This window comes from Macaca mulatta, chromosome 9 (genome assembly GCF_049350105.2).
Source record: "Macaca mulatta isolate MMU2019108-1 chromosome 9, T2T-MMU8v2.0, whole genome shotgun sequence".
NCBI classification, from domain to species: domain Eukaryota; kingdom Metazoa; phylum Chordata; class Mammalia; order Primates; family Cercopithecidae; genus Macaca; species Macaca mulatta.
The window spans coordinates 4,677,883-4,705,388 of NC_133414.1; the positions used below are offsets into that span (position 1 = coordinate 4,677,883).

At 46.3% G+C, this 27,506-nt stretch overlaps 1 protein-coding gene across 4 annotated transcripts in view; it reads right to left on the reverse strand.

Moving 5' to 3' along the window:
• Positions 1-27,506, reverse strand: part of PITRM1 (pitrilysin metallopeptidase 1) — a 36,206-nt gene that overhangs the window by 3,926 nt on the left and 4,774 nt on the right. For 2 of the 4 annotated variants that reach the window (XM_028825919.2, XM_001102165.5), the window contains exons 3-23: positions 26,499-26,605; positions 25,397-25,548; positions 24,530-24,644; positions 24,355-24,451; positions 22,837-22,997; positions 18,789-18,915; positions 18,171-18,259; positions 17,229-17,357; positions 16,492-16,605; positions 15,888-15,984; positions 15,384-15,518; positions 14,057-14,195; positions 9,434-9,550; positions 7,832-7,964; positions 6,415-6,535; positions 6,231-6,307; positions 5,813-5,978; positions 5,305-5,405; positions 3,739-3,859; positions 2,092-2,166; positions 1,246-1,358 (exon numbers count right to left, since the gene is read on the reverse strand). In XM_028825919.2, coding sequence (XP_028681752.2) covers positions 1,246-1,358; positions 2,092-2,166; positions 3,739-3,859; positions 5,305-5,405; positions 5,813-5,978; positions 6,231-6,307; positions 6,415-6,535; positions 7,832-7,964; positions 9,434-9,550; positions 14,057-14,195; positions 15,384-15,518; positions 15,888-15,984; positions 16,492-16,605; positions 17,229-17,357; positions 18,171-18,259; positions 18,789-18,915; positions 22,837-22,997; positions 24,355-24,451; positions 24,530-24,644; positions 25,397-25,526 — 2,357 coding nt within the window. In that variant the 5' untranslated portion in view covers positions 25,527-25,548; positions 26,499-26,605. The remainder of the gene's footprint in view (positions 1-1,245; positions 1,359-2,091; positions 2,167-3,738; positions 3,860-5,304; positions 5,406-5,812; positions 5,979-6,230; positions 6,308-6,414; positions 6,536-7,831; positions 7,965-9,433; positions 9,551-14,056; positions 14,196-15,383; positions 15,519-15,887; positions 15,985-16,491; positions 16,606-17,228; positions 17,358-18,170; positions 18,260-18,788; positions 18,916-22,836; positions 22,998-24,354; positions 24,452-24,529; positions 24,645-25,396; positions 25,549-26,498; positions 26,606-27,506) is intronic. The other 2 variants (XM_028825926.2, XM_077945653.1) reach the window with 1 other exon arrangement.

A 27,506-nucleotide genomic window follows, 5' to 3' on the forward strand; every position in this document is an offset into this window, starting at 1 on the left:
CAGCAAAGACACAGGCTCCTTAAAGACGCCCATGGCGAGATCGGCCCCGGGTCACCACTTCCACAGATGTGCCATTTCCCAAAGCAGATGAAGGGGGTCAAATAGACCAGGTGGGAAATCAAGGAAGGAGTGGGCATGTTCCCAGGGGCTGTGCTGGGAGAAGTCATGACCATCTCGTGTGGGCCCTCCAGGAGAAACCCAGCACCACTCGGGTGGCTGGGGCACCGTCAGTTGGGACCAGCGAGGTTGGAGCCAGACCCTGGGGGTCTCCTCCTTGGTTTAGTCCCTCATGGGGGTAGCTGCCTGGGACAAGGATACAGGAAGTGAATTTCGGGATATAACATGTTTGCACAGATCTGTGTCATCCACACCCAACTGACAGGTCCCCAAAGGTGCATGTCTGTGAGTCTGTCCTCCTGGTCTGGCCAGTTTCCGCAGATGGGATGAACACAGCCGAGGGGCAGCCACACTTCGGAAGAAGGGGCTGGAGGGCCAGTCCGTAGGCTGCAAACTCCCTCGCCCCACGCCACTTTGGGAACAGGCCTGGCCCTCACTCTCGGCTGTGGCTTCGGCCGCTCAACCCAGGGCCTCCTTCTCTGAGCTTCTGACTTGGTGGGGAGACAGGGGAGGCAAACTCCTCAGAGGGACTGCGAGGCGGCCTCCAGCCCTGCCATCTGCAGGGCTCTGCAGGACAAACTGGTTTCTCCCCACCGTCCTGTCCCTCTGTGGCCCCGGGTCAGGCACCCCCCACCCACCCACAGTCTGGCTCATGAGGTTCTCCTGCAGCCCCCATGGCTGCCTGGGTCACCTCCCACTCGCCCTTGTGGCTTCGTGTCTTGATCTACCTTTGCTGTCATTCCATGCATCTGTCCTCACGAAGGCTTAATCTACCATGTTTATCAGAGGTCTCAGCCTAAATTCATTCAATTTTTACCTAGAGATGAGATGAGTACATGGGGCATTTTGAAAGGAGTCTGTGTTTAGGGTCATAAATATCTGTTTTGTTTATAGGACTCAATAACAGAAATTGTTTACAAAAATGACTGGCTCTAAAGCTGGGCCTTTGTTCATAAAGACTCTGCTGTTTAAAGAGGGCTGCTCGTAGACTCTCACAGCCTCAGGTCCAACACTCAGAGTCAATACAGACTCTTCCTGTGCTAAAACATGCCCTGTGAACTCGAACAGGCTTGACCAGCTGCTTCCATAAGGCTCAGGCCTGAGAGGTCCCGACCTCCACCCTCCTACCTGGCATGATCTGGGTCCGTGTAGGGGACAGTTCGGATGCATTCGCCCACATAATTCACCGGGAAGGGCATCAGGAAGTGAGTCTTCATCTGCCAGGGCTTGAAGGTGGGTTCCTGAGGGACAAGGTGTGGTCAGAGGCGGCCGTGCTGCCACACACCACCCACGACGCTGGGATGAACCCATCTCAGGGGTCCCATCTCCGTGACAGTCTGCAGCCAGGTGCTGGGACGCAAGAGCAAGGCACTGCAGTTACGTCGCTCCACACTATTTCTCACTGTAAAACGGACATGAAGTCCTCCAATCTTGACGTGATGCTTTAAAGTATACTGTTCAATTAAAAACATTTCATTCTATACCACTTATATCATAGTTATATATTTATGTTTCATATCACATTATACCATAGGAATATGTTAAATCACTCGACTCCACAAGGAACCAAACCAAACAGCATCAGCACCAGGCTGAGTGGGGGAAAGGATCTGTCAGGCTGCCCCACTGGAGTCGACTTGGCTCAGGAGCTACGTTCAAAGGAGGGTGAGTTGCCCGGGAGGAGACCGCACGGAGCAGTAGCCCTCTTCCTGGGCACAGGGAAGACGCACCCCGTACCAGGGCCCGCACCTCCTCGGCACAGGAGGACACACTCCCACCAGGGCCTTCACTCAGCACTGTCTGAGAGAGAAAAGGCTCAGGGTGGCAGTGACCAAGGACGCACTGAACTCGCAAGTCTAGGGACACGCCAGCCCCACGGACAGGCGGACAGAGGAACGTTCACCATCAGCGGCAGACACAGCCGTGGAGGGAAGCACCCGCCTGCTGGGAACCCAGATGGGCTGTGGTTCTTACCATGACCAGCTTCCTAATGATCTGGGAGCCGTGGAGAACGTGGGCATCTCCACCAGAGCTGCTGGGCACAGGTTTCTGAAAATCAAGTTTCCAAGAGAAAAGACAAAAATTCAGAACTCACTTGAAATATGTAAGAAGGAACAGTGGGCCGGGCACGGTGGCTCACGCCTGTAATCCCAGCACTTTGGGAGGCCGAGGCGGGAAGATCACGAGGTCAGGAGATCGAGACCACCCTGGCTAACACAGTGAAACCCCGTCTCTCCTAAACATACAAAAAATTAGCCGGGCGAGGTGGCGGGCGCCTGTAGTCCTAGCTACTCAGGAGGCTGAGGCAGGAGAATGGCATAAACCCGGGAGGCGGAGCTTGCAGTGAGCTGAGATCCGGCCACTGCACTCTAGCCTGGGTGACAGAGCGAGACTCTGTCTCAAAAAAAAAAAAAAAAAAAAAAGAAGAAGGAACAGAGTTTATAAAATTCACAGAGCTAATATAACAAGTGTTAGGGCAGACTTGTTTAAGTGTTTTAAATAATAAACGCTTAAAAAAAAAAGGACAGAAAATAAAAATAGGCTGGGCACAGTGGCTCATGCCTAGAATGCCAGCACTTTGGAGGCTAAGGTGGGAGGACTGCTTGAGTCCAGGAGTTTGAGACCAGCCTGGGCAATGTAGTAAGCCCCCATCTCAACAAAAAATTTTTAAAAATTAGCTGGGCACAGTGGTGCACACCTATAGCCCCAGCTACTTGTGAGGCTGAGACTGGAGGATCACTTGTGCCCAGGTCACGGCTGCAGCTAGTTGTAATGGCACCACTGCACTCCAGCCTGGGTGCCAGAGTGAGACCCTGTCTCAAAATAACAAAAACTAAAAAAAGAAAGTGAATAAAAGAAATTAAGAAAATTTTAAAATAAATTTTCAGACAGTCAAGGAAAAGGTAGCCTTGTTATACAGTACAAAGAAAATATTTTAAGCTTTCTTTCTGCACTTTCTCGTCATTAATCTGTGAAATCAAGAGGACACGTAAAGTGAAAGGGCTGCAGGCAGAGGGGCCTAGAGCAGCAGGAGGCCACCTGCCATGGGCTCCACTCCCAGAGGCCAACAGAGACACCACACCCAGAACTGAACCAGGGATACGCAGACACCAAAGGAGAAGACGTGAGCGCCAACCTCGTCCACTGAGGAGCATGGCTTCTCTACTGACATCCATGAACTAGACTACAGTTCTCTTTGTAAGTTAATCAAATTTACTAAATTAGTTATCACCAACATCACTGTTCTATGTCAAATCCATGGATTCGGGAGTCATAGAAACAGCAGTAAAGCAGCCTTCTTGAGGCCATGGTTTTGGGCCATTCTTATGCCAGCATATCCCAGGCGAAGTCTGTTTTCCTATCAGACTACTCACTGCAAGGCACAGAAGTGAGTGCAGCATCTAAGGCCACACCACAGAGTCTGAACTCACTAAACTGGGCCAACACTGGACAACATATTTAATCCTCCTGAACCTGAGTTTCTTCATCTGCGTAACGGGGGATATGAACCCCGACACGCTGGACTATTCTGAGAATTGAGTTAATATGTGTAAAACATGACAGTTGCTCCTGGCACCTGCCAGGCGCTCACCAGGCGCCAGCACCACCATCAGCACATACCTCGACCGTGTGTGGGCGCACAGGCCTCCGTTCCTTCTTACTCCGACCGATGCTTCTCAGGAAGTCTTCGACCACTTTTTCTGTCTGAGACATCTGCTGAGGAGTCGCATTCACTGAACACCTGTTTTAAAAATTACGTATACATAAAACCATTGTTAGGAAAAACAGTTTTAGTAATTCATCACATTTTGTATAATAACTCAATGATGTTGGTTTTATAGAAAATAATGTTCAAAGTGTTAAAACAAACAGCAGCCAAATGTGGAAATACCACAGCCGCCTCCCTGCTCTGCAGTGCTTCAGGTTATCAAGAGATTTCCGCACAGTTCAATGTGGCAGCTAATGAAGCCGTCCAGAGGCAGAGCCTGAGACCCTAAACTCCTGTTCTTCCGAAGAGCAAAGAAAATACAGAGACTATTAAGATCTGCTAACCATGCCTTCGGAACTACGCTATCAAAACACTGACAGCTTTCAACACTACTGTCCAGAAGTCATCCATTTGAAAATGTGAACTGGTTGTTAAAGCAGAACATTATAAAGTGCAAAAAATTACCATGCTCTCAAAGTTACATGAAAACAGAACTCTCCCAAATTCTACAGAATTGCAAATACTACTATCATATGAAATCTACTTGAACTCTACAGTGTATTGACAGAGTGTATTTTTCCTTTTGGCTGTAAATCCTAAACTTACTCTAGTTAAAGTAACAGCAGGTACCATTATATTAATACTAACTATATCCCAGGCATGTATGCTGCCTTGCAGATATTCTTTTATTCCTAAGATAAACCTGCAAAGGAAGGTTTTATGGAGGAGGAAGCAGAAGGCCCCAGTGGCTCAGCTGCCCAGGACCTCCTAGGTGCGAGCGTGAGCGCTGACCTGGCACCAGAAGCTAGGCTGGCCTGAGCCCAATGCCAGGAGCCCCTGATCGCCAGGCTTCACCTCTGCCCACCCACAGACCGCCCTGTAGAATCTGCCAGGGATTCACAAGACATGACTGGCAAAAGGCATCAGGACTCTCTGTGAAGAAGGACAAGTGACTTCAGCAAACATTTTCTTGTTAAGTACTGACGAATACATCAATGTCACTGACAATAAGATGCTGAAAATAAAACTGTCAATCATTTTTAAACTTCATTCATGCTCACACACCTGAGGGCACATAAGGCCAACTGCAGGTGTAGGACTGAGCTGCCAGATATTTCCTCAAAGCATCACAGAATTATATAAGAAACTACTTTTACTCTGACCTTCGGCAAGCTCACCCTTACGGATATCTCAGTTACAGACCATTTGCTTTTGGAAGCAACATAACTACTGCTCTCAACCTATTTGCACTTCTAGAACAAAATTAGCCTGCTTTCTTCCCCATCTCCTACAACTTTTAATAAGCTTAAAATATTTCTTTCTTAGTTTATTAGAACACTTGACATCTACAATAAATTCTGTAACCTTTACCTTTACCAAGCACTTTCTATCTTGAAGTTTCTACAAGTAAAAAATACCTAAAAACTATGCTTAATAGAATGAATCATAAAATATTTAGAAACAAATCACAAATGCACCTCATATTATCACCATTTAACAGGTGTTTCTTGATACGCGGGAGCTTCCTCAGGATGGGTTTGATATCTGTCATTTCTGCAATCCTCTTCATCAGTCGCACCTGAGCCAGAGAAAGCTCGCTCACAGAGAGGCAGAGGCCACGATAGACCCAGAGGAAGCTCGCTCACAGAGAGGCAGAGGCCACGACAGACCCAGAGGAAGCTCGCTCACAGAGAGGCAGAGGCCACGACAGACCCACTCAGTCTGAACCAAGCACCCGTGACATCAGAACCCTGCATCGGCAGGGGTTATGTGTGCAAGTGTGTGGCTTGAGGAGGGCTGGAACTGGGGTGCAGGGTGGTACAAAGAAGAAGATGAGTTAAAACCAACCAATCAATTCTTCCCCATATTTGGTCAGTTAGAAAGTTAGCATTTCTGGGACATAAGTTAATGTATTCCCAAAGAAATCAGTAACTCTGGAATATGTGGCTAAACCAGAGTAACAGAGGTTCCTTCCAAGCTTCTTACCTGATCCATCCCGCTGAAGGTCTCCTGCAGGTCCCCTGCAGGCGTGAGGGTCCGGCCTGCCCTGATGGAAGCGTACAGGTGTCCAGAGTCGGGAATTCCATTGGCGAGCTCCTGGGCGGTCATCTTCACCAGCACCTTGAAGTGCTCCTCTTCTTCAAAGCACGGGCTATGGAAAAAGGAGAAGAAGAAATTCCTGGAGACCCATTCATCGTGTCCCTTCAATATCGTGGAAAGTTGATTAAATGTAAGTTTGCAGACTACTTTAACGACCAAAGAAATTTTATAAGTCCATACGAACTACAAGTAAAAGTCAGACTTGGAAATCAACACACACAAGTAAGATTGTCTATTTTAAAGTACTTCAAATGAAGATCTCTAGTACACCCCAAAAATGGACAACTCTTGCAAATAAAGTTACTTGTTAAATATTTCACTCCACAGATGCATCATGTCTGGCAGGTTTCGATCCAGGCAGAGAGAGGAGAAAAGCACACCCTGAACCAAAGAAAACACAGAAGAAAGGAATTAGGGCCGAATCAAACAGTGACAGACACTGGAGAAAAGCTTCCCACCGCAGCTGTCATCTGACGGTAACCGGCTACCTGCTCGTAGGTGTCCATGTGCGAGTCGTCGGGGAGCACGTGGGGAGAAGCGCTCATCCCTCCGGTCTTCAGTTCTATCTGCTGAGCCTGCTTCCGGTAGTCAAGAAGGCCGCAGCCCAGCCTGACACAGCAGAGAAGCACAGCCCCAATTACAAGGCAGTCCTTACTGAATCATTTTTAAAACCATGCATCTTGAATTACAAGTTGCTGCCATTAATTGAATAACTGCAGCTTTGCCAACCTCTTCACAGTTCGAAGGTCATCAAGCAGGCACACGCTCTAACCTTTGCCCTCTAGAGTTCACGCGTCCCCTCCCCCAGGAAGACCCCAGTTTCTCCCGCCTGGGAAGTCAGTGTCCAGAGGCACAAGACACTTGGGTGGCCAGTGTCTGCACTCAAAACAACATTCTAAAATACGCATTTCCAGTTGTAAGCTTTTCAATAAATGTTTTAGGAGGACTCCCTACTCTCTTCGCCCAGATCACTGTGATACATACTTTCTTTGCTCAAATGTCTGGTAGCCTGGGCGAGGGAGTCCAAAGGCTAAAGACTTTGTAAATTTTTAAGAAAAGTATTTTCCTCTCAGCACTCACGCTTGTGAAAGAAACATTCACAGTGACACTGCTAATGCCAGAAATAACTGAGTCAAGGGAATGACCAGGAGGTGTTTTCTAAACGGCTACAAAAGGATGAACAGCGGCAGCTCTATTTAAAAAGGCAGGGAGCTTTCAAACCCATGAAGACATTTCTCCATCTGAGCGGACCCTCAGCCAGGGTGCAGAAGGGCCACAGCCACGCAGCTTTCTGCCGCACACCGACAACGCCACCTCCACCAACGGAAGACCCCAGCTGCACGTCAGGTTGGGCAGCGGTCTCTGAAGCTGGCTGCGGGGTTCCATGTCCCCCTATTATCCTGGATAGGAACGGGAGCCCACAGCCCTGTCTACTGCTTGTCCTGCAAGCTCGGCCACCGCAGAGCTGGGCAAAAGGTCAAGTGTTGATGTGGGTACTCGTGTGTTTCCAGACCTGTGCACACCCCACCTAGGGAGGACGCCAGCAACTACAGGTCAGCTCGGAGGAGGAGCAACGCAGGCAGCAGGCACATCCAACTACTCACACTTTCGCATTAAACCAACCGTCAATCCTTTCCAAAGCTTCACAGATTCATATGCTAAGATAGAGATCTCTAAGTATATCCTTACATTATACCGTAGATTCATAAATATTTCAATGTAATATAGTAAGAAAATGTTACTTTCATAAAAAATTCTAAACCAATATATTGTACACCATACTTACACACTAACATTGTAAGCTGTGATTCACTGAAGGTAATTCCTACTGATGCATTAGAACAACACAGATATGCACACAAAGCAGATGTTAGTAAGACACACAAGGGTGTGTTGCGATCGTACTTGGTGAGGACGCTGCAGAAGAGGGGCACATAGGGCCTCAGCTCCTCGGGGAGTGTGTTCAGGCTGGAGAAGGCCCGGAAATACACCACGCCATTGGTGGGCTGGGCGCAGTACTGAACAGGGATATCTCCGGCTAGAAAAACAAAAAGGATTTCATTTTTATTGTTGCCAGTAAAATTTAAACCACTTATAATATTTAAAAAACGCTATTTATTGCTTTTCAAGCATGGAGATTTAAAACTTATACTAGAGTTTATATAAACTTCTCTATTGTATTTTCATGATAAAAAACTGGTGTCTTCAATAGTAAAGCAACCCGCGCTCTCCAAGGAAAGGGAAAGGAAGGACGGAACCACGACCTTCTGGTCTCACAACTGCAAGTTCCAGTTACCCAACCTCTCCCCGTCAACCAGAGAGAACTCCGACCAGGTGCCCCCAAGAACCCCGGGCCCACATCACACCCGTCCTCAGCTCTGCTCATCTTCCCCAACAGGCCCTGCCACCCTCTGGCCCCACAACAGAAGGCTGCCCCAGGGCCCCAAACAAGGCTCCTGGTGTTCCCCACCCACTCTTCCTGACCTCTTGAGGGGAGGGCTGGGCATTCAGCTTCGTACGTAGGTTCCTACCTAGCAGAGCGCCCTAGACCAGCGGAGGAACCAAGGCATGGAAGGATGACTGATTTATTCTCACTCTTAGCAAACACTTAATGAGATTCACAGACAAAAACTGCCAGGGTTAACAGATCAGAGAGATGTCAGCCTCGATTTCCACTCACATGCGCGTGCACACACACGAAAATAAACAGGACACAAACATGACAAGCGCTGTTAGAAGACAAAAGGCGGGCTGGAGACGTTTCACAGGACTCAGGGATGCCCAGGGTGAAATCCCATCCCCGTCCTCGAGGTGCAAGTGACAGCCATGCTGCCCTCAGCTCAGTCACGTCCGGCCACACCTGCTGGTAAGCTCAGCATCAACACCGTCCCAGGTGAGGGCCTCTTCAGCTTCCCGCCGGGAGCGAGAGAGAGGAGGCACCCCGAGAACTCAAAAGCAGCGACAGACCATGGAACAAAAAGTACCACGGAACGAAAGGTGCCACGGAACGAAACATGACATGGAACAAAACGTGTCACGGAATGAAATGCCAGGACACAGCAGGGGGATAAACTTGGCCTCCAACTCCCTTTCAACTCAACACCCACCTTTCCGGGGGATCTCATCCCTCTGCTTCCTCCGTGCTGATGGCAGGGTAAACAGTTGGGACAAAGGGCTCTGAGGATGCCTCTATTTTTTAAACTGCACTTAATACAGTCACAGCATAACCCAAATCCTCATTTGATTCTAGAAGCAGGAAATCAGAGCACCCTATCAAACCCCTCTCAGGAACACACACATAGGCTCTTACTGAGTGAACGCGTCTATCACCACTGAGAGTTAGGAACAAGGCAGAAGACACGTATGGAGCAAGACTATGAACGCACAGGGCTGCTCAAGTGTTGGAGGGAAAACCTCCGAGACGTGATTCTATTGCTTCTGTGAGGAGCGATATTTAATTTCCCCAAGGACCCCGAGACCCGGGAAAAGCGTAGTGTTCACAGTGACCTGTCAGGACCACGCCCAACTCTGTGACAGGTATGGTGGGCTCAATATCTGACACTTTCAACGCTGGCAGGCAAGAGGCATCTTGAGGTTTGCTTTGTTGAGTCCGTAATTCTAAACCTAAAAAAGAAACAAGAAAAAGGAATATTCGGGGCCATAATTAAAAGGATTGATGCAACTTATCTCCTATGTTATTATCTTACATCCAGAATTAGTCGTCCATGCCAAGTGTGAGGAATACAGGAGCACTATGGTTTGCAAAGTATCTATTTCCAGGCTGACCAGATTTAGATGCACTAATAACTTCCTTAGTGGGAAGCCCTTTTCCTAATTCTCACTTTCAATTCTGAACATTCTGCTGGGGAGTGGTGGTTTGCTCAAGAAGCTTCTCCTCCACCCCTCCAAAGTTTACATTAAATAGATTCGACTTGTTTTCAGAGCTTTCAAACCACTTCTTGTTGGACTGACATTTAGTGATCTTTATACTTATCTTTTTTGTTTTCAGACACGGCCTGGCTCTGTCACCCAGGCTGGAGTACAGTGGCACCATCTCAGCTCACTGCAGCCTCTGCCTCCTGGGCTCAAGTGATCCTCCTGCCCTAGCCTCGTGACTCTTTTTTTTTTTTTTTTGGTAGAGACGAGGTTTTGCCATGTTGCCCAGGCTGTCTCAAACTCCTGACCTCAAGTGATCCTCCCACCTTGGCCTCCCAAAGTGCTGGGATTCCTGGCATGAGTCACCACACCTGGCCCTATACTCGTTTGCTATTGCTTCATTTTCACTAATTTCAACAAAAGACTTACACAATCACATAAATCACACAAATTACAGTGGTGCTTAGAAAGACACTTCCTGGGCCTGACAGTTCATTCATCAATGAGGGAGGCAGCACCTTTACAGCGGACCCCTCCACTGAGCCACAGCCTATGCGGAAGATCCTAAGACCCAGGTGTGTCCCCCGCCCTGATGGCCATCAGTGAAGCGGCTTCACAGTGCTACACTGTGCCAAGCAAGTACACGAGTGCACGATTCCACGACTCCCAGGGAGGGCTGTGCCAGGTTCCCGCTTTAACTCAGTCCCCACAGACAGCACTCCTGGTGTCTGCTGGGCTGACCTCCCCCATGTTCCATTTCCACCTTCTGAAGTGCCCCGAGAGCGTGCCACACACTTAGACACAGGACCTTGGGGCACAGTGAGCATCTCAGGCAGTGTCGCCCCTCCACAGGCGCCCCACCGTGGGCTCCAGCCCTTCCGCCCACCTCTGGAGCTGCAACTGCCATCAACAACCACCCCCGCTCCCAGAGGCATCTAGAGCCCAGGCTCCCAGTGGCAAGGAGCTCAGACCCGGACTCGGCAGGCTTCCCCCACCGGCTCACCACCTACCTAACATCTTGACTTTCCCGACCTCATGCCACTCGGAGGTTTTGTAATCTGTGGCTTTGCCAGGAAGCTCCCTCCTGCCTCTTCCCTTACCTGGCCTTCCCCGTGGTTCCTGGGCCCACCTGCACTAGAGCACGCCACAGCTACCCTGACATCCCAGAGCTCCTTCTCTGAACACACTCACTCACAGTGGGTAGAAAAAGCCTCTGGCACGTTCTCTTCTCTGTTTCCTTTCAGCACATCACACACTCCCTGATGGTGGAGGCTTTACCCCTGCACAGTGCTTAAGACACACACAAGACCAGAAATCAGAAGATTCAAGCTTTTACTAGTTTCCCATTCACCTCTTCTGCATTGTTGTTCTCTACAGATTGGCTTTAATTCACAGAATCCTAACACTGCCGTGCACACTTTAAGACTTACTGACCTGAAATAACCATTCAACGCACTAGCACTGTGCCCTCCTTTAAAGGAGCTCTGCAGTGAGTGTGTCAAGGAGAACTCTGTAGTGTGAGGACTGCTCATTAACCTACTGGTCTGGACTACAGTATACTGGGTTTTCTTAAAGCACAGCTCTGAGGTCAGGCCAACGAATATGAAGTAATTTAGGAAACGTACAACCTGTTGCCTACTCATGGAATTATCTTGTGTACTCATGAATAACTTCAGTTAAAAGTGGGAAGATTGGAGCTTGTCAATTATCACAAAACAGAGCTTTAAAAAAAAAGACTAAGGTTAAAAAAAAAAAAACAGCTTAAAACAGTTGTCTCTAAACAAGAATTCAGATAGAATAAGAACAGATTACAAGTTGACATTAATTTTTCTATTTTTTTTTTTTTTGAGACGGAGTCTCGCTCTGTCACCCAGGCTGGAGTGCAGTGGCAGGATTTCAGCTCACTGCAAGCTCCGCCTCCCGGGTTCACGCCATTCTCCTGCCTCAGCCTCCGGAGTAGCTGGGACTACAGGTAGCTGGGACTACAGGCGCCCGCCACCTCGCCCGGCTAGTTTTTTGTATTTTTTAGTAGATACGGGGTTTCACCGGGTTAGCCAGGATGGTCTCGATCTCCTGACCTTGTGATCCACCCGTCTCGGCCTCCCAAAGTGCTGGGATTACAGGCTTGAGCCACCGCGCCCGGCCTAATTTTTCTTTTACTATATAACTTCAACCTTAGCATGATCAAATGAAGTCACTTACTTTCCACCTAATGTCCACTCTTACCTCCTGACAAGCCTGACAATTTCTCACAGAATCCCAGCCCAACTAGCTTTTTTTTTTTTTTTTTGAGATGGAGTCACGCTTTGTCGCCCGGGCTCAGCAGTGTGATCTTGGCTCGCTGCAAGCTCCGTCTCCTGGGTTCATGCCATTCTTCCTGCCTCAGCCTCCTGAGTAGCTGGGACTACAGGCACCTGCCACCACGCCCAGCTAATTTTTTGTATTTTTATAGAGACGGGGTTTCACTGTGTTAGCCAGGTTTCGATCTCCTGACCTCATGATCCGCCCTCCTCGGCCTCCCAAAGTGCTGGGATTACAGGTGTGAGCCACTGCACCCGGCCCCAACTAGCTTTTTTAACAGGAAAAGTGTGTGTGTATGTGTTGCATTTATTTTTAAAAGGCTTTATTAATACATAACTTACAAGCCGTAATATTCACAATTTTAAAGACACAATTCAGTGAGTTCTGAAAAATGTGGCAAGTTATGAAGCCACCACATCACAGCACTGGGCCTTTCTCGCACCCCCAAAACTCTCCCATCCCCCCTAGAGTCAACCAACCCCCAACCCTGGGCCTCCAGCACTTCTCATCTGCTCTCTGTCCCTGCAGCTTTGCCACATCCACGGCTTCCCATGAATGGTCTCGGTATGTCACCTGGCTCCTGGCTTCTTTCCCTTTGTGGGAAGTTTCTGAGATGCACCAATACCAAGAGCGCATCATTGTCGTGCTCCTTCGCAGCTAGTGGCATTTCTTTGTAAGGATGTATGTGTTGATGAAAGTCTGGGTTGTTTCAAGTTTTGTGTGGATACCTGTTTCCATTTCTCTGGAAGGAACGTTAGGAGCGGGGCCTTCCTGGTCCATGCGTGTTGGCTGGCACTGTGAGAACTGTGACCCTGTTTCCTAGGTGGCCACACCAGTTTGGCTCCTTTGGCAGTGTGTGAGCATTCCCCCTGCCTCTCAAGACTGACGACATTTGGTGCCGGCAGTAATTTTTAAACTGCTAGTCATTCTAGTAGGTGTATAATGGTATATCACTGTAGTTTTAATCTGCATTTTCCTGATAATTATGATACATTTCCCTAAGAAAGTAATGAGATTATTTCCATGTAATGATTTATGTGCCTAGTTGCCATTAGGATCTCTTCGATGACATCTGTCAAAATCTTTTGCCCATGCATTAATTGGGTTGTGTGCTCTCATGACTGTATTGTTGGTTTTTCGTATATTCTGAATACAGGTCTTGATCAGACACTTTTGCAAATGTTTTTTCCCAGAGGCCGAACTACCTGTGAGAATCCATCTGGGTCCCCTTCTCTCCCGTGGCCTCCTCCCTTCCTTCACTCCTGCAGCCGCTCCCGCTGCCACTGCCAAAATCCCCTGCCTCTCAGCAGTTTTCTCCATTCAATTTCTCTATTTTTCTGCAAAACTATCCCGAATGAGGCTGCTGCTACGCTGCTCACTGACCTGGCAGTTCTTCTGCCTTAATCCATGAAGCACCCATGTGCTCCCCGTCTTCCACACAGGCCCTCCCCAGGGCCACTGGGCACACCTGTCTCCCCCCCACACGCTGTCTTCCCTCCATGCCCAACGCTCCACCATCCCTGTGTGCCCCACGCCTGTCCCACAGAATCTTGGTGCTGCTCTGTGGCTGACACACCCCCTCTATGCCTGAGACAGGCCTCTTCCCAACACACAGCTCTCACTGTCCACTCTGCTCACAGGCCATGCAACACGCACTGCAACATAACAATGGTACTGGCATGTTATGGCACCTGATAAATACAAAGTATTTACAAAATCTGTAAATACATCTTTCCAAGCTACTTCTTTTCAGTGACTCCTGCCTTTCCTACTGAGCTATGAGGGCAATTTTCTGAAATTATCTGAACCCACTGCACCGAACGTGAGCTCTGTCGGTGCCCAGTGGACACCTGCTGGTTGAAATAATACCTGTCTCCAACTATTAACTCACTAACAAGTGCACTCGGCTTGAGTGCAGGTCAGGCCTCGCCGGCTCGGAAGGAAGCCTCGGACCTTTCTCGTAGATCTGCTGCCTGTCTCCGGGGGACAGAGCCTCCACCTTCTGCTTGAGTTTCGTGGCTTCCACTTGCGCCTGCTTCTCATGATACTTGTCATCTGGCCTCATGGACAAAGTCAGCTTATGCCGGTTATTCTGCAGCAACCACAGCAACAACAAAAGCCAAGTGAAAACAAGATCTTATTACAATCTAACACTCAACAAGCTTCTGCTGGTGTGTTCTTGGTCCTGTGGTTCCACTTTCCCACTTTAAAAACAGTAATAATAGAACGAACCTCAAGAGTTGTTTTGCCGATGAAAGTACACAAGTCTTATAAAACGCTTACCACCATACCTGCCTGTGTAGTAGTTACAGAATTCATAAATGCTATTATTCTACTATTATCATGATTATGGTCATTAGGTCTTAAGCATATCAATACTAAACATTTTCACTACATCTTAGTTGTAAAAAGGTTTGCACTTTTAAGTACTATAGATCTTAGATTTTAGTCTAAATTGAAGTTAATACAGAATTCTATTTTTTGTCTAGTGTTCATTCTACTATTAACTTCTAAAAGGCTAGAACTAGATTTCCCATTCGATACTTTATAAATTATTAGAACAAAATACATGTTGATGTAATACAAAAATAAACGTTAGGTTATTTCATGTACTTTCCTTGTTTCAACAATTAAAAAAACTACACATGCACAAAATGCTCCCATATAAAATACTACAGAGGTAAGATAATTAGAAGACACCAGAAAGTTCATGGAAAATAACTTACAATAGCTGAGAGAAACTGCAGGTCAAGTTATTAAATCGTATCTCATGCCTAAAACAACGGAACCTACTGGAGAGTTCCCCTTCAAAGTAGACAACAGTCTTTCCCACCATGGGAACACTTTTTAAAAGTTCTACCATAATAACGAGTACAAAGCAAGGAACAGGCAACCAAGCACAACTGCCCAAAAATCTGAGAAAACAAACGCACAAGCATCAAAAGTATTCACTCATGAAAACCAGAAGATTCATTACATTTGGGTGACTGTTCTCCTATTTTATATTCTTCTACTAATAAAAGAACAATATATGCAAATGTTTTGTTCACACACACATACATATATTCACATACTAAAAATGCACACAGACATTCATCTAAAAACTCTCAACTTGCATTACAATCTGGAAAATAAAGTTAATGTAAGCATTTTTTAATTAGAAATTCAGTCACCCATTAACAGAAATTACTTAAATGTATAGATTATGTTCCTAATATTCCTTTCATTAGTATAAAATTCAACTTCAAAATTAGAGAAATGAATTATCCAACTTTCTTACCTTAAAATACTGTTTTACTTTTTCTTGCAAAAATTTTGGATTTTCCTGCAGGCACTGTCTGAATTTAGCCAACTGATTTCCCAACTTCAGGAGCTCCACAGGGTCCCCGTCGTGGTTCCAGCAAGAAGCTATGTACTGGAAGGAAGATTTCCACATCCACAATGCAGCTGGTACCACACAGTACAACCTCCACAAACAGCCCAGACTTGATATTAAGATCCTAGTTTCTATGTTTAAATATACCACAGATGATTGTTTATAAAAAAGTCATGTAATTATTTGGATGGAGAAACAAAAAACCTTACTTTAGCTCTATTTTGTTCTAATAAAATAAAAACCACAGGCTGAAATAATGTTTAGGAAATAACCAACAGATTACTAGTTATAAATCCTTACCCATTTAAAGTAATCAATTTCACATAAAAATATCAAAAAGCCAATTAAGCTAATAACAAGATAAAACGTCTATTATAAAAGTAAATTTGTTGTTGAGAAATCACTTACTGATGTCAGCATCAGCCCAAAGCTGGTAGACTGATGTTTCATCTGTATTTCAATTTTATGAAGTAAAGCCTCAATTCGATCATCTTCAAATCCTTTCCTAAAGAATACAATGAAGAACAAAGATGGGCCAGACACAATGGCTCATGCTTGTAATCCTAGCACTTTGGGAGGCCAAGGCAGGAGGACTGCTTGAGGCCAGGAGTTTAAGACCAGCCTGGGCAACATAAAGAAAGCCCATCTCTAACATACAAAAATTAGCTGGGCATGGTGGTGTGCACCCTAGTTCCAGCTACTTGGGAGGCTGAGGTGGGAGGATCACCTGAGCCCGGTAGGAGAGGAAAATGCAGTGAGCTGAGATCACGCCACTGCACATCAGGCTTGGTGACAAAGTGAGACCCTGTCTCAAAACGAAACAAAAACCTAAGATATAGAAGAGTTTTAGAAACAAAAAGTGGCAGAGAGAACATTTAAACAACTTAATATGAACAAATGCATATTATATGACAGAGAGGGAAGGCCCAAACAATGGATCAGGCTCAGCTCCTCCCAAAAAGTACGCAGAAATGAGGAACGAAAGCAGACTGTACAAATAAGCCATACTTACTCAACTACTTCATCAATCGTTCTGTCTACGAGGCTTCCGACTGTCTCAATGTCTTTCTCTGCAATCCCTTGGAGGCCGACACTGAAGTAGGCCTCCCTCGTGTAGCCATTATATCTAGAAGACAAAACCAGAAATGATGCACTGGAATCCAGGCACGTTCATCATGCCCTCGTCATATGCTTGATTTAAAGATCAGAATGAAGTGCTTCCAACTCCAGCCCCTCCACTGAAAAGTGCATTCAAGCAGTGTTCTCAAGTAATTGGTTCCATGTACATCTATGTCATTTTTACATCTTTTTTTAAAAATTAAATTTAAACTTTTGAGTTATGGCAGGATAAATATCAAAACAGAGAACTGCTGAGTTTTACACAATTTTAAAAATTTCTAATACTTAATGACCTGACCTGTAAGAGACAACACCATGACATTCTGAGGCCCTGGAAAAGCTGCCTTTGTGCTGGGTGTTTTATTTTGGACAAACGCCCCCTTGAGGCGACAGAAATGGCTGGCACTGGATCCAGGATCTCATCCAGAGCTCCCTGATGGGGGCGGCCATCCTGTGCACCATGAGACACTCAGCAACTTCCTGGTCCACCATCTTCCAGTTATAGCGATCAAAAATCCAAAAATGGTCCAGATATTGTTAAGTGTGGGGCGGGGACAGGGTGTGGAGGTGAAGGAGCAAAACTGCCCCCAACAAATCAGAACTACTGATCTAATCTAATCATAAACTCACCCAACATCAGGAGAAAAGTCTGTGCCAAGGCCAGATTCAATCAAGGCTTTGTAAAAGGGAGAATTGGGCCCAGAAGTCAAGAGTGAAGACAGAAGACTTAATGTGAAGGCTTCGAATGTGTCGGTGATGCTGCATCGGAGGGGAAAAAAAAAAAAGGAAAGGGGAGGTAAGAGAAAAGGGAAAATTATTGGCCCTTATGCACATTTTATTTAGAATCACTACATATCTTTCTAGAAATTCTTGCATTTCAACATTTATTTTAACAATTTTATGAGCAAAAGAGAATTTCCCTTAAATACTGGGATTTTTGAGGGGGGTACAAACCATAAAATTAACTTCACCGCACATGAAATGCTCCCCATGTGACAGCCTGCCAGGCACTTTCCACACGTGATTTAAATGACAGGCACAGTGGCAGCACCATTAAGGAGACAAGGAACAAGACAGGAGAGGTGCCACCCATGGAGCTGCAGGCTGAGCACGGGAGGGCCCAGAGCCTTCCCTTCCTGAACACCCGCCGGCACGGTTCTGAGCTACTCTCGTGAAACCACCGGAATTACAAAGTTTTGTATGTGGTGTATTTTGCCGAGGTGCGTGTTCACAGTACCATTCTCACACTCAAAGGGACCTGTGACCTCAAAATGTGAGCAATTGCTGGTCTGAGGCATTCTTTTCTCTGTAGGAAGAAAGCTTTGAAATACAGTAAGTAAATTACTTTTCTTCCGGAGGGCTATCAAAAATGATTTTCCTCAAAAACCATTTCGGATGTTATTAAAAACTTTGACATTTTGTTCTCTTTTCCTAAAATCCACTTAACCCCTGAATCCTAACTGTGTATTAATTATTAATTTACATTCAATTGTAGAACTCACTTCTGAACTTTCTAGTAAGAATATTTTCCTCATGTTTTTGTCTTGTGTGAGTTTGACAGCATATACTTACTCCGGTAAGAGGAAGCTAACGCTGGCAGTTGTTTGTTTAGAGGGATCTGTAGCAAATGAATCCGGGCCACATGTTATCTGGAATTCCCTCTGTAAAATGACGTGACCTTGTGAGTAGGCATAGTGTCTGACAGTTGTTAACGACTCTACGTTATCTGGATACACAAAATGGACCGAAACATGCTTTCCGCTAAGTTAACTTTCTTTTCAAACAAGTAACTATTCTTTTGGTTTGAAAAGATCTCCCATACTCTGTACCGACCATGACAGCCTCTGAAATCCCATCACAAACACCCAGTCCAAGTCCCCGTGTCAACATGTTTACCAGGCAGGACACAAACACGCGGGGCCTCGTGTCAACATGTTTACCAGGCAGGACACAAACACGCGGGGCCTCGTGTCAACATGTTTACCAGGCAGGACACAAACACGGGGGCCTCGTGTCAGCATGTTTACCAGGCAGGACACAAACACGCGGGGCCTCGTGTCAGCATGTTTACCAGGCAGGACACAAATACGCGGGGCCTCGTGTCAACATGTTTACCAGGCAGGACACAAACACGCGGGGCCTCGTGTCAGCATGTTTACCAGGCAGGACACAAACACGCGGGGCACTCACAGGCTTGTCCCAGGGTGTCTGAGCTGGCACCGTGGTGCTTGGTTCGATTTTCTGGAATTTGCTCAGTGCTTCCTCATGAATTTGTTTCAGATGCTGTTCTAATGGAAAATTACCATACGTGAAGAACCTAAAATTTTAAGGGAATATAATTAGTCTGTTTTAGTTTAAAAGATGTGAGATCAAGGGCTGTCTTTTTCACTGAAACACAGTACACAGGACTGCCCCTCACCCAAGGTCTCGCCTTTCGGTTTCAGTCACTTTTACTCAACTGAGGTCCAAAAATATCACGGAACTTCGAGAGACCAAAATTCACGTAACTTATTACAGTATACTGTTATAATTGTTCTATTTTATTATTGTTGTTGTTAACCTCTCACTGTGCCTAATTTATAAATTCAACGTTCATCACAGGGCATGGTGCTATTCCTGGCTTCAGGCAACCGCTGGAGTGCAGTGGCACCATCACAGCTCACTGCAGCCTCAAGCTCCTGGGCTCAAGCAATCCTCCTACCTCTGCCTCCTGAGTAGCTGGAGTGCAATGATGCAATCTCAGCTCACTGCAACCTCCACCTCCTGGGTTTTAAACAATTCTCCTGCCTCAGCCTCCCAAGTAGCTGGGATTACAGGTGCCCACCACCACGTCCAGCTAATTTTTGTATTTTTAGTAGAGATAGGGTTTCACCACGTTGGTTAGGCTGGTCGTTTTTCAAACTCCTGACCTCAGGTGATCTCCCCGCCTCGGCCTCTCAAAATGCTGGAATTATAGGCATGAGCTACCGCGCCCAGCCAGCTAATTTTTAAGTTTCAGAGATGAGTTCTCACTGTTACCCATGCTGCTGTCAAACTCCTGGCCTCAAGCAATCCTCCCATCTTGGCCTCCCAAGGTGCCTGGATTTGTAGGCATGAGCCACCACACCTAGCCAAAAATTGATCTTTCAAACTTCATCTAGAAATGTGACAAAAACCAAATGAGGCCGGGCGCGGTGGCTCAAGCCTGTAATCCCAGCACTTTGGGAGGCTGAGACGGGCGGATCACGAGGTCAGATAGAGACCATCCTGGCTAACCCGGTGAAACCCCGTCTCTACAAAAAATACAAAAAACTAGTCAGGCGAGGTGGCAGGCGCCTGTAGTCCCAGCTACTTGGGAGGCTGAGGCAGGAGAATGGTGTAAACACGGGAGGCGGAGCTTGCAGTGAGCTGAGATCCGGCCACTGCACTCCAGCCCGGGCGACAGAGCAAGACTCCATCTCAAAAAAAAAAAAAAAAAAACCAAATGAGGTATTTGTTAAAATACTTTATAACCCTAGGTACAGTAATAGAGTAATCCAACTGACAATTTCACAAAACTCAATTTTTGGCAACAAGTTCAAGGTTATACATGTTAATAAAGATAACACATTTATTCAACCAGAGGAAAAAGGTTACAGTGACAGAATTTATCTTTTTCTTTACTATGCTGCCTAAGCTATGGTTAAGGTTTGGGGAGCTAGTATCTTAAAGAACCTTCAGTAATTTCTCATTCTAGAATTTAGAAACAAACTTTACACTCTCGGGGTTGAGAGAATCCAGGAGCAATCACCATCCCTAGTGTCCAGATGCTACTCTCCAAAGGCCCTTCCCCACTAGCCACAGAAATCAGAGCTCCCTGGGAAACAGACAGTTGAGCCTCTGGAGCAGGAGGGCCTGGCTGTGCCTGCGTTAGGGAGGTGGGGGTGGGGGCGCAGAAACCAAAGAAGTGAGACCAAAACAGGCCAACAGCTGCAGCAAATGTGGGCATAAAAATAAATAAATTCCAACTGATCACATAGTCTCAAATATACACACATATAGAAATATTTGTGAGGTCACAGTGGTACTAAAAAACAAAACAAAGAAGACTGGGGGGAAAAAAAAGAAGAAAAGAAAGAACTCTCTTCTCCATGTTGGGCGCAGTGGCTCACGCCTGTAATCCCAGCACTTTGGAGGTCAAGGTGGGCAAAATGTTTGAACTCAGGAGATCGAGACCAGCCTGGGCACCACGGCGAGACTCTGTCTCTACAAAAAAATATAAGCACTAGCTGGGCATGGTGGTGTGCACCTGTAGTCCCAGCTACTCAGGAGGCTGAGGTGGCCCAGGAGGCTGAGGCTGCAGTAAGCTAAGACCATGCCATTGTACTCCAGCCTGGGGGACAGAACCAGACCCTGTCTTTAAAAAAAAAAAAAAAAAAAAGGCCGGGCGCGGTGGCTCAAGCCTGTAATCCCAGCACTTTGAGAGGCCAAGACGGGCGGATCACAAGGTCAGGAGATCGAGACCATCCTGGCTAACACGGTGAAACCCCGTCTCTACTAAAAAATAGAAAAAACTAGCCAGGCGAAGTGGCGGGCGCCTGTAGTCCCAGCTACTCAGGGAGGCTGAGACAGGAGAATGGCATGAACCCGGGAGGCGGAGCTTGCAGTGAGCTGAGATCCAGCCACTGCACTCCAGCCTGGGTGACAGAGCCAGACTCCGTCTCAAAAAAAAAAAAAAACAAAAACAAAAAACAAAAAAAAAAAGCCTCTTCTGTCAACATTAGAGGTAGTTCCTGCACCACCCCTCCTCCTCAAACTGGACTTCCCAGGGAGAGCAGCCGCCCCTGCCTTTTCCATAGAACCATATTTCAAGATAACCCGAGAGCCCCAGCTGATGTGGAGCTCTTCTTTGAAGAAGTCCAGCAAACGAATGAAGAATTACAGAATTTGAAAACTTCACAAACTCTAATAAATGATTCAGGCAATAATCCTCAATGAATATGAAAACCATTAATAGGTTGATGAGGAATTATCACAGGACACCAGAAACTCAAGTGCACCAGATGGTCTGTGGCTGAAGGGAAAAAGCAGATCTTCACAAGACAGTGGCCGACTCTCAGCATTCACCCCGCTGGCGTGAGACCCCCAGTGGAGGCAAGCAGGCCTCACAGGAAGGTAGGATGTGGCCACCTATGCAGAGCTCCCCACGAGGGACTCTGCTTAAAAAGGCGCAGCCTGACTCAAACTAAGGCTTTGGATCTAAGTTCCAGTTCTCAGGAAACACAGGAACATGGTACCCAACACCACACAGGAGCAGCAGGACACCTGGAAAGTGAGAGCGCCCGGAGGAAACCCGGCCTGTACACTCCTCTGCCGTCCGAGAGGGGGCCCAGGAGAGACCCGGGTTGACCAGCTGTGATCTGTGGGATCCTGTGCAACAAACACTTTGGGGCCAACTAGAAAATGTGAATATGGAATAAGAAATAGGCAGTTTTATGAAGGTATGTTTTATTCTATTAAAACTGTAAATGGCATTAGCTCATGTAAGAAAAAATCCTCATGTTTTAGGGTCACAAATTCAAATATTTAGGAGTAAATGATGACATTTATAACTTACTTCCAAAAACTTCACAAGGAAAAGGATATCTTTTACGTGATAAGTGTTTAGGGGCTCATTATCCTAGTCTACTTTTCTGTACGCTTGAAAGTTTTCATAATTCTTTTTACATAAACTAACCTTGCAAATATGTTTTTACATTAGCATTTATATGTAAATTAGTGTTTTATATAATACATATAACTATATTATTACTATAATGACCTTATATTAGTGACATAAGAAACAAGCGATGTATCAGAAAGTGCGGATGTGATGAAGGTTCTGTGACTGCATCCACTACCGGAAGAGCACTTCTCCGTGCCAAGGACAGGCTCGAAGCTTCGCACACCCTGGGTCGGGGTGGGCACCATCCATGCACCCCCACTCTGTACGCAACAAAGCTGGATGTGAGGCAAGAAGCTGGGGGGCCAGGACCCTCCTCTAGGGGGCTCTAAATGCCATGTTTGTAACCACCATGCTGAGCCCACTGAAGGCTATCATTGTAAATGTCCAAAATCAATGTCCAAGTAAGATAGGCACACTTAGGCCAAGAATCTTACCTACACTTAGATATTTCTTAAGCATTGCTAAATGTGAGAGACCCCATGTCATGAAATTGGAAGAACACAAACAACTCAACTTTTCACAATCCACCATCAAACTTTTCCAACAAAATATTACCTAGCATTGCTTGGGTGATAGTGAGTGGCATGAAATTGCTTAAGCTGCTCCCACGTAAGCTCCGGGATGCACAGTGGGTCACCCCCGGAGACCACTGAGTATGTGTGGTCGGGAAGAAGTCTGTTTTGAAGGTGCTGGGAGAATATCCTCTCATTGTCTGTCTTGAAACGTGAAATAAATAAATAAATAAGAATATATACATGTAAAATAATACACACATGCTACATTACTTACAATATATGCAATTGATCACATTCTGGTGCATATGCCTGTAATACTTTGCAAATAAAACTGTTCTAATGGTTTTTAAAAAAAAAAAAAAAGACACCCCTGCAGCCATTGTTTAACACCGTATTCACTCATCACCCATGCACAGGACCCAAGGATTGAGAACAATGGACTTTTTGATGTGTGTTGCAACAAACGCATAGCCGAGGGCTGTAAATCGGAGGGATCACCAGGTCTGCCCACCAGCCAGGAGGGAAGTGGGGAGAAGCTCTCACCCCAACTTGAGTTTCAAGAAGACTCCTTGGAAGAAAAGACCACCAAATTGAGAATGAAAAGGTAAGAAATAGTTCACCAGCTGAGGGGGCCTACGGGAATCAGAGAGCAGGCCACCCACGAGCCTCAGGGACACCAGCACAGGCAGGTTGTCAAAGTCACAAGAGGACATGAAGACACGGGCCCAGGACAGCAGCTCTTAATCCAAAATGGTCTCAAGACTCCTTTACACTCTGAAAAATTAACCCATTTATGCCTGAGGTTGCAATATTTTTGGTAAAAATTCAGACCTTGGCAATGACCTTGAGCTGTAGGATATAAATAACTCCCACAAGCTTAGGATTCCAATAATGGAACACTAGGCATAAATGGGTTTTAATGAGGACCCAAAGAGCTTTTGATTATGTGGGCTTTTTTGCCTGTGTAGGTGCCTGTGTGTGTTTATATAATTTTTCTATATTCTAAATTAAAGCTGAGACATTTAAAAAATACGTATTCATTAAGGTAAGCCATCATTACATGTTAATATAAATATGTTTGAAAATTATTTCTCATAACAAAGTGAAAAACGGACTACTCAGAGTGATGCTGTGTTGCCTTTTTTGCAAACCTCTATAGTGTCTGGCTCAGAGGTGAAGCTGGACTCCCCCATCTGCTCTGTATCCAGCTTGCTGCATGTCACACACCTCGCCACGCAGCCTCTAGAAAGTACACCATGTACTTGGGCAAGAATGAGTGAAAAAGACAATGTGTTGATAGTGGTATGAAAAGAGCTTTCTCTCGCTGCAGATCATACACGGGGGTCGTCAGACATGGTCTGAGACATGGTCTGAGACAGCAGCCTGGCCCCGCTACCCCCGGCTTCTGCTCACAGCACTGACCCAGCTAATTCAAGAACATGTCACGTATAATGAGAATATTAAATAAAAATCAACCACCTTCCAGATGTGTCTATATCATGGTATTGGACATGGGTAAGGTAAGCTGAACACAACATAAAAAAGGAAGAAAACTTACAAACGCTCCCTTCATCTCATTAAAGACGACTCCTTTAAAGACCAAGGGCGTCTGGGGGTCGCTAGGATTCTCATGTTCCAGCCGCCATCCTTCCTGCCTGAGGACAAATAATTATAAGCTGACAGTGACTCAAATACTAAAGTCTGTATCAACTAGTTAATCACTCATGACATACCAGAAATCCAGCTCGCGTAAACATGGGAAAAAGGTGGCATCCAAATACACCGAGAGGAGATTCTGAAAGTCCTTGGGATTTTGTGTGGAAAATGGATACAGAGTATAATCACTAGCTGGGTACAAATGAAAAGTGAAATTGTAAAATATAACAGATTTCTACTAAAATTATTGAAAATCAAGCCTCATTTCCCCTTTGTCCTAGGACAGTAAGTTGTAGCTATTCTTGAGATGAGGCAGTGGCTCCATGCTCTGGCCCCCGACCTCAGCCACTGTCCGAGCTCATCACCCTGAGGGACGGCTTTCCCATCCGGTCTCAGGATCTGCACTCGATGGGCACCAGGGCTTTCTTCAGAGAACACCTAAACTCTCTCCAGTGTCTCCAGAGACTTTCACACGTCTACAAAGACGACCTCATTCTGTAAGAGCGTGGATTTAACCTGCTATTTGATGCCACTCCTTTACAGAGTGCACTGTTCATCGTCACCCTCTCCACTAGCGTCAGTCTTACTAAAAGTCAAACATCAACGTTACTGGTAACTCTGGAGGCCTGGCATTGTAGCGATATCCCCAAGAGAAAATTGTTTTCAACCTTTCTGGGAAAAGTTCACGTACCTTTTATTAAAACACTAGTTTTTATAATCTCGCTACCATGTGGCTTTCCTGAAGGATGAAATTTCTAACGTCCTTCAACTAGAGAGGGGTAAAAATTATTCTAGAACATTAATTGCCCACTCCTGTCATCCCTTCTCAGAAACTAACTGAATTCCAGTGTGTGCGCCTGGCAAACGCAAACGCGGTTTCCGTTCAGGATGCTGGTCTTACCTGTGAAGGCAAACGCGGTTTCCGTTCAGGATGCTGGTCTTACCTGTGAAGGCGTTCATGAACGTGGAGAGGGACCGGTTCAACATTTTGAAGAAAGGGTCTCTGCACGGATATTTCCGAGACCCACAAAGGACGGTATGCTCAAGAATGTGAGGAACACCAGTGCTGTCCATGGGAGTGGTGCGGAACTGCACGCTAGGGAAGAAGGAACGGCACGCTAGGGAAGGGGAGGAACAAGGAACGGAAGGCCAGGGAAGGGGGAGGAACGGAACGCTGGGGAAGGAGAATGACTAGAATGCAAAACGTTCATCTTAGTGCTGCAGACACAGTTCCCAGACGCATCATCACCTCAGGCTACTAGAAATCATTCTGACACTACAATACTCTGATACAGGGTTTCCCAACTCTAATGTAAATCACTGATTCAGACTATAAAATTGTATTTTGATGAGATTGTAAGTCCGTGTAAGTTTCTCCTTATTTTTCAAGATGCTCTGTCATGTGGCCGGGCGCGGTGGCTCAAGCCTGTAATCCCAGCACTTTGAGAGGCCGAGGCGGGCGGATCACGAGGTCAGGAGATTGAGACCATCCTGGCTAACACGGTGAAACCCCGTCTCTACTAAAAAATACAAAAAACTAGCCAGGCAAGGTGGCGGGCGCCTGTAGTCCCAGCTACTTGGGAGGCTGAGGCAGGAGAATGGCATAAACCCAGGAGGCGGAGCTCAGCAGTGAGCTGAGATCCGGCCACTGCACTCCTCTAGCCTGGGTGACAGAGCGAGACTCCGTCTCAAAAAAAAAAAAAAAAAAGATGCTCTGTCAATAAAAATACTAATGAGATGATATTTTAAACCACGTAATGTAGAGTCAGTGCTTTAACTCAAGCTTGTCTAACCCACAGCCTGCAGTCCGCATGCTCAGGACAGCTTGGAATGCGGCCCAACACAATTCCTACACTTTCTTAAAACATTGGGGTCCTTTATTTATTTATTATTTTTAGCTCATTAACTGTCCTTAGTGTTAGTGTATTTTATGTGTGGCCTGAGACAGTTGCTGTTCTTCCCATGTGGCACAGGGAAGCCAAAAGATTGGACATCCCTGATTTAAATAAAACATTCAAGACCATGTTCTTACAATGCACCACGTACCTGAACAGATTATTCGTGTCTTCTCTGGCCAGGTGTAAATACCTGGCTCCTGTGTCATCATGGCTGAGCTTCACTGCCGTCAGGAACAGCTCGGGAACAGATGTCACCTGAGTTAACCAGAAAAACACGACCAGTTAAACAAAATGGCCTTTGAAATGGTGATCTTCGACACACTGAGAAAACTGGCTTTTCTGCCTGAAATTAGATGATGCCGGGAAGCCAGTACTTCAGAGCTGGAGAGAACAGAACCATCCTGTCCAACTCCCTTATCCTACAAACAAGGAAAGGAAGACCTAAAGAAGGCAGATGAGAATGTGTGTGTATATATATATATTTTTTGAGTGCTTATTACTGGCTAGGTATTTTCTATTTTTTAATTTTTAATTTTTTTTTGGCTAGGCATTTTCTAATCATGTCACATATACTCTGTGAGGGAGGTATTCTCATCCTCATTTACGGATGAAAAAACTGAGGCTCAGGGTGATGACATAAGCTGCCCAAATCAGAGCCAGGATTCACCCTGGTGTCTGCCCTTCCCACGGTACTGAGCTGCACCGAAGTAACACAGCACCCTTTCCAACGTCTGCTGAGTGCCCCCTGCTTTTGTGTACTGCACCTCAGTAACACAGCACCCCTTCCAACATCGGCTGTGTGCCTCCTGTTTCTGTGCGTAGAATCTCCTGTAGTGCGCAGAACCGGCCTGCAGGGAGGGGCAATGCTGGAGTGGGCTAGCTGGCGACAGTGGGGAGAGGCTCCAGGATCAGTCTTTGCTTCTCCTAGTGTGGGATGGATTCTCGGTGGTAGCTGGAAGCACAAAGCTGGGGCTTCCAGAACATCTGGAGGGGCCAGGAGGCTAGAAATGCCCCCAAAAAAGCTGAAAGACTCCCGACTTCTGAGTGGGATGGAAGGTCTTCTCCTACTTTAGGTAAGCCTCCGGGTAAGTGTCCATACTCCTCGGTATGAAAGAAACTGTCTTCTCTTTCAGTCACGCCAGCCGGCCCTCTCCCG